The sequence below is a fragment of the Telmatherina bonti genome (assembly GCF_933228915.1).
Source record: "Telmatherina bonti genome assembly, chromosome: 11".
Classification (NCBI taxonomy): Eukaryota; Metazoa; Chordata; class Actinopteri; order Atheriniformes; family Telmatherinidae; genus Telmatherina; species Telmatherina bonti.
This window is the reverse complement of record NC_136629.1, coordinates 27,295,851-27,310,208: the sequence shown is the minus strand read 5'-3', so window position 1 is coordinate 27,310,208 and position 14,358 is coordinate 27,295,851. Positions and strand designations below refer to the sequence as shown.

At 39.1% G+C, this 14,358-nt stretch overlaps 1 protein-coding gene across 4 annotated transcripts in view; it reads right to left on the bottom strand.

Moving 5' to 3' along the window:
* Positions 1-11,672, bottom strand: part of pax2a (paired box 2a) — a gene marked incomplete at both ends in the record, with an annotated part of 28,473 nt that extends 16,801 nt beyond the window's left edge. For 2 of the 4 annotated variants that reach the window (XM_079249084.1, XM_079249086.1), the window contains 6 exons: positions 3,889-3,933; positions 4,896-5,015; positions 5,173-5,258; positions 8,890-9,087; positions 10,125-10,290; positions 11,624-11,666. In XM_079249084.1, coding sequence (XP_079105210.1) covers positions 3,889-3,933; positions 4,896-5,015; positions 5,173-5,258; positions 8,890-9,087; positions 10,125-10,290; positions 11,624-11,666 — 658 coding nt within the window. Of the gene's footprint in view, positions 1-3,888; positions 3,934-4,895; positions 5,016-5,172; positions 5,259-8,889; positions 9,088-10,124; positions 10,291-11,623 lie in introns of all 4 variants that reach the window. The other 2 variants (XM_079249087.1, XM_079249085.1) reach the window with 2 other exon arrangements.
* Between the last annotated feature and the right edge of the window lie 2,686 nt (positions 11,673-14,358).

Genomic DNA, 14,358 nt, shown 5'->3' with positions numbered 1-14,358 from the left:
GTCTCTTAATGTCCTTCTTTCATCTCCCCTGTTCCTGTGATAAGATAACTCAGACAAGACCAGAGGAGGAGGCTTGTTTGAAAGGCAAATGAATTCCTACACACTGCCTGCCGCTCTCCGTAAATCAATGACATGTGGGGTTCCCCTGATCAGAAGCTGCGAGTCAACCTTTTACGTATCCGCCTGTGCTGATAGGTGAAATAATGCTATCGCAAATTGTGGATCATTTGTTGATGTTTTTTAAAATGCTGTTGAACTTGGGAGAAAGAGAGAGAGAGAGAGAGAGAGAGAGAGAGAGAGAGAGAGAGAGAGAGAGAGAGAGAGAGAGAAAGAAAGAAAGAGAGAGACCACAAACAAACTGGTATACCCAGAGGGTGAACACTCCTTCCCTGTAAGCTAGCTATATTTATGAAACCTCTGAAGCGGAAAGAGAAGAGGTGGGTGGGGTGTGGGGGAAAAGAGGGAAGCAGAGAGGCAGCAACACTGCTATGGCTGTTAAGATCCTGTTATGTTGTGGCGTGTTTAAGAGCTTTATTAATTCGATTTAGCACCACCAACCAGTGTACTGACTGTCAGCAGGCATAGTGATGCTTATTTGATATTTGCTCTCACTTCCAGCTCTGAGGCAACATCAGTAGTATTTTATTTACTTTGCTTTATATTGTGAGACTGGTGCTGAAAGTTTATACTAAACAAAAGTACACACATATTTGATCCAGTCCAGAGTGCACATGATAAATGGGATTAGTCATTTGGGTGAGTTTTAAATGCAATATTCAGCTGACTTACTAATAAGGACATTTTTGTACCATATCTTTTGTTAATATAACACCATCCTCATTTTTTTTATTTATTCCTCTTTGGCCTTTTCTACTTTCATTTCCCTCCTCTCGACCAGCCTGCCGTTTAACATTGTCACCCTGTATGGCGTGGATTTGTGGAAATGCAATTAATGTATGCCTATTTTCTTTGCGCTATTTCTCTCTCATCAAGCTGAGTAACGTATCGCTTCATTAATTCTCTTCCCTGCTACCCATAATTGACTTTTCTCTGACATGATTCCTCTCCACTGTGCGAGTTCCCTCTCCATATTTTTGTGACCGATCTCATTGTATATTGTTTACAACGATACATGAAGTCTCGAACAGTCATGCTGCTCAAAGCAAATGTTTAAACCATGAGACTCAGAAAGAAGAGTGGGACAATGAGAAGATAAATGAAATGTTGAGAAGAAAGAGGAGGAGCGGGGGTAGGAATGCTATGTAGACCCTTTTGTGCCTCCTTTACTGTCAGGGCGCTAACAGTTTCTTGTCTCTATGTTACGCTCTGTGGACCCTCTCAAACCTGGGCTTTTCTCTCTCACACACACCCCATCAGGGCCATCATAGTGCTCATGATTCCATTTTTTTCTGTCTCGCTCTGGATACATTTATTTTCTAAAGTGATCCTCTATTGACTCATTGTCATGGACTGGCTTGACTAGCCAACCAGAGTAAGCCCAGGTTCAAATCCATACACTAAATGATTTAAACTCTGCAAAATGGGTCATATGTGTTAAAAGATCTACTCCGGACAATCTCCGAAAGGGTAAAAAAAAAAAAATCACACATGAACAAATCAAAACGGCGACTGTATTCATTTATTTTCAAACTATTGAGCAAGGCTGATATGATTCCTGCCACTGCCTACCGTCATTCTTTTCATGCCACAAATGAACAACCTGCTAGGCCGTATTTCTTTCTCCCCTCTCACACACTCATCTGCTCCTTCTACACTCATCCCACACCCACGCTACAATCACAAGTTATGACCTTTGCTTTCTCTACCTAATTTATCACTATAGCTCCCTTCTGCCTGTCCTCCCCGGAGCTCCACTGGGCTCCATGCAGGACATGGTACGCCAGCGATGAGGGAAAACACACAGTTAGGTCACATCAACCTGACTGCAAACAGCAGCAAGGTCAGGGGTAACCTGTCACTGTGTGTTAAGCTTAAGGAAAAAACTTCATTTGCATAAAGCTGCAGCTCTGATTTAAGCTGAATTTAATTTCTAAAAGAGAACAAATTACAGAAAGTATTTTACATATGAATTAGCTCACAATCATCTTGGAGAAATTATCAAAAAGGCTCAAACTTTTTGCACTGTAACGCACATTTTACACACAGTAGTCACACAATCCTTTCTGTCTTTTCTTGGCTTCCACTCCTGCCATAGGTTTAAGTGACTGAGTGAGAACGTGATGTACAACAGGCTAATTTCCCCACTTCACTATTAATGCATTTGGCAGGAACAACATTCCATTTCCTGTAATGAGATACACAAATAAATCTGGCTATGGATGGATTCAGAGTGGGGTGGTGGTGTGTGTGGTGATGATGGTAGGAGGAGGAGGAGGTAAGAGGTGGGTGATGGTGGTGGGGGGGCAAGGAGAGCAGCGCATTGAGACGCATTCTCCCAGCACTAGCATAATTGGTATCGCTGCTTGCAGACATGCAAACCAATCTCTCCACAGATAGGGCCGAGACTCTCTTTTCCCCCCTTAAGGCTATTTCTTTTGTCTTTTCGATAGCTTGCACATCCAAGATAGAAGGAGGGAGGTGAGGGGAGATGTTAATTTGTGAATTAATAGCTTTTCTCTGCAGAATTGCAAATTCTTTTTAAATGTCACTATGTTCACAACGTAAAGAGCAACGGAAGTCGCAAAGTCACACACAAGCACACACAAAATGTGCATTTCTATGGACAGGTGAGTGTATACGGATGCACAAATCCTAAAAACTAATCCTTGCTCAGTTCTCATTGAAGCTGCCAGGACTTGATTCATCCCTCCTTCCCTCACAAGCCCGTTTCCCCCCCCCTCTCTTCTCATACCCCGGCTCCTGTGTCTCTCGTTTTCCTCCTCCCATCTTCCCTCAGAGCCGTCCAGTGTAACATGCTACTTTTAATTTGCAATAACACATGACAAGGACAGATTAATGGTTCTTATGGCACCTATGTCCCTGAGGCACGTCTTAGGGGGACCTGGTGTACATAACGCGTGTCACACTACATTATCTCCACAGCCCTACAGTAATGGGGACCTTTTTCTTCCTAAAAGGGCAACCACTGACTTCAGTCACACCAGGGGAAAGAACCACCACTCTCATAACATGAGCAGTACAAGGACAGTGCAATGTTTTCTCATAAAGAGCACGGTCACATTTTCATAATGTGCAGGTGCAGTATACAAAGCTTTCAAGCTTAAGATGGTTGGTTGGTTTAAAGATATGCGAAACAGTTCATTGTGTCATTGTGAAAGCAATATTGTACTTGCTCATTGCTTTTATTTCAATTGATCAAATATGATATATATATATATATTATATATATATATATATATATATATATATATATATATATATATATATATATATATATATATATATATATATATATATATATATATATATAAATATATATTTGATAAATAACAATAATTAAATAAACAGATTAATAAATAAATATGTAGAAAAGTGGACAAACATAAAAGCTGCATAGTTCCGACCCGCATGCCAAATCAAAGGGAGACATCAGATTTAGAAAATATAAATTTCAGTTTGCAATAAACTGTCTATGATTATTTTGAAATTCAGGTCTATCTGTGACTGAGACAAGCTACACACTAGATTAGTATTGAGCTGCATGCCATTACATGGAAAATATCATTTTCTACAGTCACTTTAGTTCAATTTATTTTAATTTCTCTGGAGATTATTTGTTGGAAAAAATATTCCCCACCACACCTTGCAACGTTATAACCCTGTAAGAGCAAAAACAGCAAGTGAGAGCAAAATGTTTGTGGTCTGATTGACCAAAGCAAAAGAGAAGGTTGTCTAACTTCAACTTACAATGTCCTATTTTCCTTCCATCCAAGTGGTTGCCACTCCAGAGAACTAAAGAGACAGAAACATAAAAGAAGGAAGTGGCCTGTTTTGATAAGTGCTATTTGAGATTATTTTCAATCATCCCATCAGCCACCTCAAAGAACAGATTTGCACTTATGCATACACACACATAGTTACACACATGCACACACAGACGCACACGCAGCCCCTTCCCTGCCTCCACCGGTCTGTTCCTACACCTGTTCAGGCCTCCACCAGGGACATGTTAATTCATAGGCATTAAAAAAGCCAATTGTTTGCACAACCGATAATCTATTAGCCCTCAGGCGGTGTGTGTCCATTCTCTTGCTCTGCCTAGGAATGAGAAATTCTGGCTTGGACCGGATAGACCCTCCACATAATCTTTGAGTGTATATATGCTTGCCAGTTCCTGGCTGTAAAAATACTTTATTTTTTATGTTTTATTTATTTATTTGTGATGTTTAAATGCATCTACAAAATAAAATACAGTGGGGAAAAAAAAGTGCACCACTATATTTGTATTGTGTAGGGTATTAAATGACTAGTCAACTGATAGTCTCAACTTTGGAATCACAGAAGAGCTCTTTCTTTTTTGCCTTTTGCTTCATTATAGGAATGAAAGCATGAAGCAGCAGTGCTGATGCCTTGCCAAGGGGGATTAGAGTTCTATGACAGCTATATAGGATATCAAGACTAGGTCTGAACATGGTATCAAATAGAGATGCTGCTCTGTAGGCGTATCTGTATGGTAAAACGTAGGGCATCAAAAAGCTGATTGAATCACAGCACTCTCTCAACTCTCACCCTGCCTGATACACAACATAACAAGTCACTGGAGACAACACACAGATACACTCTCGGCTGCAGCGCTGTCATAAATGCCAACTTCTTCACACACAGGGAAAAAAAAAAAAAAAAAAGAAAGTGGGAAACGAGTGATGAAGAGAATTAAAAGGATGGAAAACAAAGGAATCTTGTGTCTCTCTTACCATCATCTCGTTTCCTCTTCTCGCCATTGGAGCGAGGTATACCCAGAATGCCGTTGATGGAGTAGGATCCTACGGGATCGTTGGAGGCACTGGTCACGGGCGGGGAAGCTGTGCTGGGCACTGATGGAAGAAGCTGTGTTAGTGTGTGTGGGGTTCATCTATCCGTTTATATATCTGAGCGCATGTTGGTGTTTATAGGCGTTACGTGCTGTTTTGACTTCCCTGATAAGTCCATTTTACTGGGATGTTATCTGTTTTAACTTTAATTTGCACTCACCTATGGTATGGCCGGGCGTGGAGAGCGGTGTAACAGATCCGTCAGGAGACGGGTGGAATTGCTGCTGGACTTTGGTGCGGATAATCCTGGAAAAGTGAACAACAGACATGGATAAATTGATACTACTTCCAGAGCATTGAAATTTCATATCAAAGCAGCCAACCCAGGACCCTTTAACATGGTACATCACTACCACTTATTCTGTGCATGTACAAGTGCTTCATCGTTTGGGGCGCTCGTATCCTCATATTCAGGCCCCTGCCACAAATAGCCAATCTCAGGGCTTTAAGGGCAATCTCTCTGCCGCTGTATGCAGCTGAATAGGGGCTGCCCCCTGAGATTGTGGATTCAATCTAGTTGGATTCTGAGGTTAGAAATATGATAAAGTCTCCATACCAGTAAGATGTGATGTGGCGGGAAAGTCTTCATTGCACTTTGGTCTGAATGATCTTGCAAACAAAGCATGAAATCACATCAATTCACCTCAATGATCAGCTTCACTGGCTCTACCTGGCCAACTCTAATAATCTCCCTCTCCTGCTCTGCACTCCTTTTCTTCTAGCCCTCTCCTTCTCTTCCCATCTCTCAAAGTTGATCTTTCACTCCCACCCTCATCCTTTTTTCTCATTTCTACCCTCTTTACTGTCCAGTCTGCTTTACTGTACTTTACAACAGGTGTCTTCAAAACCTTTATCTCCTTTGTTTCTTTCTTTTTTTTTTTCATCCGTTTTAGTTTTTCTGGTTTTATTTTCTCTGACGTGCTGCCTGTTGTAGTTTTTGCACTTATTACTTGCTAAGTGTGGGACACAGCAGTCCTCCAGGCTCACTGAAGAACACAGCCTATTGATCGAGACTCCCAGATAGAAAAGTTGGCCAGGGATGTTGGCGAGGAACAACAAATGCAAATGTTGATCTATAAATTATATGTGACAGGAAAGCAATAGTATCTCACTGGTCTAAACCGAGACTAGTGCTCCATTCAGTGTTTTTTAATTTGCGCACTTTGAAATAGAAAAAAAATATAAATAACAGATCACTGAGGTTTTAAAGTGACAAGAATAAAAAGCTTTTCAGATTACTTTAAATTTAATTTGATGATTACTAAAACTAAGCAAATCCCATTTCTTCTGCTGGTTTTACACAAACTCAGTTTCAGCTCTTATGGAACATGATCACATTACATTAAACCATGACTAGGGTAATCTTTTGATTGACAGAAGAACATGAAATCGTTGATTAACAGGCAGCACTGTACTGACATAAATCCCACATGGAAGCCCTCTCACTCAAGAGGTGTGACAAGAACAGACATTTACAGACTGCAGATGAGGCGACTGACACCACACGTGCACGCAGCGACCAGGAATAAGCTATCAGTTCACAACCAGGCAGCTCAGGGGTTAACTTCCTCAGGGGCAAAAAAATGTACATCAGACTCTTTTCATTCCCCTCACTATCTCGTGTGTCCTCCACACTCTATCCTTCAGGCGGGGCAACAATGGCAAGTAGTCTCCAGAAAACACACATCAATATTTTATTTGAATTTTTAACATCTTTCCACAACACTTATCTGACCTCATGACTTGAGGGAGTCTTGTAAACTCAAGGACTTTGTTTCAAGTCTATGTTGTTGATATTGAATAAGCAATCTGGATGGGCGACTGAACGACTTTTAATATACATATATTTATATATATATATATATATATATATATATATATATATATATATATATATATATATATATATATTATATATATATATATATATATGTATATATATATATATATGTATATATATATAGATATATGTATATATATATATATATATATTTATATATATACATATATATATATATATATATATATATATATATATATATATATATATATATATATATATATATATATATATATACATACATATATGTATATATATATATATATATATATATATATATATATATATATATATATATATATATATATATATATATATATATATATATATATATATATATAAAATTAAGACACTTATAGGTATGTATGCTCACTGGAGACACTGTAGTGGGTTGAAATTTCTCTCTTTGGCAAAAAAACAAAACAAAGTGTAACCGTTTCTGTGTGTAATCTTTAATAATTCATGTAGGAAAAAGTGTGTTTAAAGCCAAACTCTTTAGTGAACAGAGCAGAGGTCAGCTCCCTAACCACAGAGACCACCAGGGTTCTGCTGTCTTTTACTCTCTTGTTACCATTTATACCTCTGTCACTCCCTCCTACTCTCTTTCCATCCTTCCCAATCCTTTCTACAGGAACGAGAGTAAATAAGAAAATAATAATAAATAAAAATCCTTAATGTGAAAATTGCCCTGCATTCTTTTATAAACATTGCGTGCATTTAATTCTGCAAAATAAATTAACAGAGTGAAGCTGGTTGACTGTGGCAATGTTTAGCTTTCAGAATTAAGAACTGTACACCATCCCCTGTTTCATGTTCATTTAAAAGAAAAGTTTGTCTATCCCCTTCCACACACCTCACTGAGCAGAATATTATTGATGTTTTCAATATTAACACAGAAAACAAAGACAATTTAATTTAGTGAAAAACAGGTGAAAACAGAAAATTATGTTTTCAAAAAGTGTTAAATAATTACAAAGGTAGCCTAATTTTCTTATTTCCCCATCTCTTTTTGTTTGTTTACTTTTTTTTTTCTTGTGTGTGAAGATTCATCTGTATTTAGTTGGATGTGTTATGAGACTCTCTTCAGCTCATTAAAATGTAATGCTGATGACCAGCTCTCTGGAACAGTGCCTTCTAACCAAAGTTTATCACTGGCAGGCATACGGGCCTTTTTTAACTTTGCATTTATCTCTCTCTCTCTCTCTCTCTCTCTCTCTCTCCCTCTCTCTCTCTCCCTCTCTTTTTTTTAACCACCGTCCTCTATTTAAATATGCTTTGTCCACTGCTTCCCCCCACTCCTTAATGTATAAAAGTAGGGGTGTTAGGTGTCTGCTGCTCTCTTTACAGAAACTATTTTATGCTTAACTCCGCATAAAAGACATTGCAGGACAGTTTTACTTTTATATGCTGAAATGTATAATTGTACAATAATAATAATAATAATAATAATAATAATAATAATAATAATAATAATAATAATAATCTCCAACCACACTGTACATCACTATCCTGTGTGACACCTCTGTGTTGGGAAAACAGCTATTTGTTCGCAATAAAGATGCGTGTGCGCCTCCGCCGCAGTGTGGTCCCCGTATCGAGCGACTTGGTTGGGTATTTCCTTGAGCGTCTGGATCTGGTTACGTGGTATTGATCGGTTTTTATCGAGACAGATGTGATTCTTCGCGGCCCCAGCCTCGGCTCCCGTGTCTCTGTGTCGAGGTGGGCCGCGGAGGGGATTGAATTGCACGCGTGAGACCACCCCCGGATAGGCTCGACTGGAATTATAGGTCAGCCTTGCATATGGAGAGAGAAAAGCTATCGCTCATTTGCGATGATTTCTCCATTTCCTCGCGGCAAACTACAAATATTTAACCTCTTTTTTTTTCTTTTCTTTTTTTTTTGTCTGAATTTCACAATATTTAACTGATGTTTTCTTTGGAAAATCCTAATTCAGCATTGTGACAAGGGGGGGTTTGCGCGCCTTTGGAGCAGTTTGGCACGCTTTCCACATTGATACTAAATTAAATTTCCACCTACCTGTTGATGGATGAAACGCTGGGAACTGTGTCGTTGTCACAGACGCTCTCAGCCAGTAGTCGGTCCCTTATTTCCCAGGCGAACATGGTGGGATTCTGACGCTTGTACTCTGCAATTTTTTCCACCACTTTCGGAGTTGCAACCTTTGGTTTGGAGCCACCAATGACTCCAGGTTTAATACTGCCAGTTTCATAGTACCTGCATGGAAATAGAGGGGAATGTTCCTGAATAGATCCCCCTCCCTTTATTTATCACCAAACCGATCGTGTGATCAATGAGAAAGGTGCACTTTTTTTTATTTATTTTTATTTTTATTTTTTTTTTAAGCAAAAGTCTGAGTGGAGACAAAGCTCCACAGAGCTGGTGTAGTTACATACACTGAACAAATTACCTGCGAATATGATGGCGGCATTGAGCTATTAATTGGTCTGAGAGTGCGTTGTTATATGGGGGCTAATTGAGTGTCAGCTGGAAGGCGAACAGGGCGGATTTTCAACGAAAATCAGTGTAATTAAAATTAAAGAATATGAGCAGTGAGACGGACAGAACAAAGAAACAGTCTGGCTGTGGGAGCACAGTTTTAGGTTTCATCTCAGTCTAAATAAGTAACATGCACGACATGCCACCATGACCTATTGGCAAATGTTGGTGACAAACATTCAGTGTGTGTGAAATGAAATACCTCTGAAATGCCTTCTGATAGCTGAAAAAAATATATTTCAAAATATTATCTTCCAACATTTGTGCTCTGAGGTAAAATAAGCTATTTTACTTGAATGTGAGTATATAGAAGGCGCAGTTTATTGAGGTTTTTCTGGCTAGCAATAGTCTTAGAGGACCCTAAATAAATCTAATGCTAATTATATTTAATCACGAAGGTTTTTTTTTTTTTTTTAAATTTATTAAAACCCTATTTTTCTTAAGAATTTCTATTAGTCATTAATGCTTTAGCTATGAATTCCCCCATATAAATGTTCATTTCATGAGCATGATGCCCTCCTCATGCGAGGCTGCAGATGATTAAAAGAAAATCTCAGACGCAAAACTGCTGCGCTCAAAAAAAAAAAAAAAAAAAAAAAAAAGGAAAAGAAAGAAAGAAAGGGAAAAAATGGCCTGCCTATATAACCGATGACTGAGGCTGAAATAGGGCTTGGGTGCGCATATCGTAGCAGCTATATAGAAGATTGATGTTTGACACACATGGTGCTCTGTTGGATGTGGATCCCCCCTTTTACCTGCCGAGGATTTTGCTGACACAGCCGTGACTGACCCGTAGCTGTCTGGAGATGTCGCAGGGCCGGACGCCCTGGTGGGCCAGCTCTACGATCCGCTGCCTGACCACGTCCGGGAGGGGTCTGCCGTTCACAAACACCCCACCGAGCTGGTTCACACCGCCGTGCCCTGCGTGGGATACAACAGCAACACCGGGGGGGACATAACATTACATACCTGCAGAGCTTTCCGAGACTGAAACACAGTGTGTGTGGGTGTGTGTCCATATTTTCAATGTGTATTTCTCTATGTATGTTCTTTCTGTTTTAATAATAATAATAATAATAATAATAATAATAATAATAATAATAATAATAATAATAATAATAATAATAATAATGTTAGAAAAAGTCTACATGTTGTTAGACCTTTAATTGCAATGCATTACAAACATTTCAGCTACATTAACCAAAATTAATAGAACAAAGAAACAGGCTATATATTTTATATGTAAGCCTACTTTTTAATAAGACATTTAATTAAAAATAACTGCTCTCTAACTACATATTGGCCTGGTTGGGTCATATTTTCCAAGAGCATCCCACTTTTCCACTGCAGCCTAACACATGTCGCAGGTATCAAGTTTCAACCTGTTTAATTTTCCTTGCAACAATTATTGTAAATAATTAAAATAAGCTTTGATAACTCATATTACAAGCGCAGATTGTGCAAGTGAGGACAGATAAATTATTTAGACAGAACCCGGGTCTTCTTTACGCATATCATATGGAGGGAAAAACAACATGAATAAATAGAATAGTCACAACAATTACTGCTTTAGTTTGAGCCTTTAGTTCGAGTCTTTGTCCACTAAAGTATAACGTGACAAATAATGCAGGACGTGGCACATCCATTTACACACAACGTGTTCTTGTGTCCTTGTAATTAGCCTGTCTTTACGCAGGTAATAAATGCTTTGTATTTAAATGGAGGGGATTCCATTTTCTTACTTTACATTAATAAACCAGCTTATGTCTCTCTGTGTCAGCTGACCTCTAAATGAATAAAGTTCCTCTGCCAAAAGAGAGCAAAGTAAATCCAGTCAGAATTTTTTTTCTTTTTAAATTTTTAAAAAATAGCAAAATCATGTATATATATATATATATATATATATATATATATATATATATATATATATATATATATATATATATATATATATATATATATATATAAGGACAATATTAATGAATAATCTTCGGGTAATTTAAAAGTCTGAAAATAACATAAAAACACTAACACCAGCAATCTTCGAGAAATTTTCTATAGGATACTCACATAAAGATCTTTTAAATAACGAGTTCTAATCACCGTCAGATAAATAAAAAATTACATTTCTTCATTTCCGACTGCTAAATGTGTAAGTCCTCAGTGATTGCAAACAGGATGGATCTAATTTGTGCTAGAATTTTATTCCCATTCCGGGAGATATTTTGTCTCTAAACTCATTCAGCATACTCACGGTGCATCGCTGAGAAGGGGTCTGCTTTGCAGTGAATATCCATGGGATAGCAAAGGAAAGAAAGGTAATCGACTGAGGTCGCCGTTTCGCCTTGGTGATGCAGCTTTAAAGAAGTGAAAGAAAAAAAAAATGTGAATTTGTGATTTGGAGTAAATCAGTCCGTGCGGGAAGACTCCACGGGCTGCAGCAGTGAACAACTTCTTGGGGGGCGATGCTAAGTTTTCCTTCTGTTACAGAGTCAACTGAAAAGTCTGCAGAAGAGCCTGGCAGGTGCAGTGCATGACCCACGCGCCTGTGTGCAATCGTTGCAACATTTGGCTCAAACCGGGTCACTATTCGTGTTTAAAGAACATCATGAGGAAACAAAACGAAAGAGTAGCTCAGGGTCTCCACTGCGGCTGAGAAAAAAAAAAGATCCCTCTCCACTGTGACGGCGTGGTGGACCGGCGGGCTGTGTGGTTTAATCAGATAGGGGCGGAGATGACAACAACATGGACACGGCGGAGTATACAGAGCAGTGCGTCCCCCTCTCCTCCGGAATGGGCTGTGCCTGAGCGAAGCTTTGGGCTGAGAATGAAAGCCCTCTCCTTGTGTGTCTGTTTCTAAAAGCTGCAGTCCCACAGATCACCCCCCTCCTACCTCTATCCCACAGATCCCCTTGCATAGAGATGGATGACTTGTCAGACAAAGGCAATAGATTCCAACACTTTGTGATTCGCCCACGTAAAAACCTGCAGCTCAAATGAGGAGGTCCCTGCATCTGACAGCCAGGAAGGGGAGGGAGACGAAATGGGAAATGATGAGACTTTAGGGTGAAGAATCAAGGAAATTAAAGGCAGGAGGGGCGGAAAAAAAAGAGAAGAGGTAAAGCACGGGCAGACTATGTTGTTTCAAAAGATGCCACTCACTCAAACGTTTTCATGGAGGAGTCCCAATAGAAACACTCCATGAGGATGTGACTTAGAGATGCTCCACATGGAGAATTTTTTCTGTAGAGCCTAAAACAAAACGGGTAGATAATTACAGCATTAAGTTCATTTCATTTTATTTATTTATTTACTTTTTTTAAAAATTGCAAAACAGATTAAATAATTATCATGATTGCGGCCTATAATTCATGGTTTTTAACCTCAGTTTTAAAGTTTATTTGCATTTATAAAGCGAATGGAGATAAATTCCCAACATGGCTAAAAACAGAGTATATTATTAGCTTACAGCAAAGAAAGGAGTATTTTTTGTGTATTTTGCAAGTTTTTGATTTGGTTAAAATTAAAATCTTCATCAACAACAACAACAACAACAACAACAATAATAATAACAATAATAATAATAATAATAATAATAATAATAATAATAATAATAATAATAATAATAATAATAATCTGTGGAGAAAAATATTTAGTCGCATGTGTCCTGAATACATGTGTGCAAGGTGAGGTCGCAGCCTGCAGAGGGAGAGTCAGTCAGTAGGCCATCATCATCATCACCATCATCATCATCACCATCATCATGGACTGGCCGCCTGTGTGCAGCTCCGCTCTGTAGATGGCGCTCATACAGTAGGTTCCACAGCCCGCTGTGCTCATGCACGCAGGCGGCCAGGTACGCGCTCAGGCTGCTCAGGCAGGCTGGGTCAAAGGTTGATAGTAAGACTACTGTGAATTATGCCTCGCTAATCTCTTCCGCTGGAAACCCAGTCCAAGGGAAAACAAAGAGAAAACATTCAAGCAAAGAAGATTCATAAATCTTACTGACCGGTGGAGACTGGAAGAGATTCATCTGAACACTTGCATAATATGCAAGTTTAGTTTAGCAGCAAGAAAAGATATGAAACATGATCTCAGGATCTTTGGATGGATTTATAGTTTTTGTTGTTTTAAAGACACGTGCGTTCAAGCATCGTAACAATATTTAGTTGTTATTTGGAGGCTTTTGTGGACTTCATAGCAAAGGAGCCTTCACTGCGTCCAGCTCCCCTCAGGACAGGCGTGAGGACAATTCCTCTTGTTGTTTCTGCATTTTTTTGGAAATGGGGGGTGGGGTGGGAGAAAGGGGGGGGGGGGGGGGGGGGGGGGTGCTTCTGGTACAATATGTAACACCATGGGCTGTAATTTCACACGTCGGTGCACTTTTGCCCTAAAGCTGCTGCTATTTCGCCCACAACACCCCTATTTGCCCCCGTACCTCTTCGCACCACTACAATGACGTCCCCGTGTCACAGCGCCACAGAAAAACAAACGGTGCGATGATTAAGAAGCTCTTAGTCCTGACTTGAGCGCTTTTAAAAACCCAGAATGCAATCTGTTTTTGTATATATATATACATTTTTTGTTACAGCATCAACATAGTGACATTTTAATACGTTAAAGATACATAAATCATGCAGCTACAAAGATTACACCAGTCTTTTTACAGTATAACTGAAAACAAAAATGATCAAACACCATCCTCCATCCAACATGAAAAATCCTGTAGGCTATGTCGTGTGATAAAAATGTAAAGTCAAGTGGAGAGATTGAGATAACAGCAGTGGGAGGAAAGGAAGATTAATTTACATGCAGATCCAAACAAATTTTCTCCTTCCGTCTTTGAAGCATATGGCCTGTGACGCACGTGAAGGTCCACAATCGATAAAACTGTTGTTGTCTTGTTGTTGTGCAAGCCCCCCCTCCCCCCAATTTCTTATGTCTCTTCTTACTGTATATATACATATATATATGACCCATGACTATTTT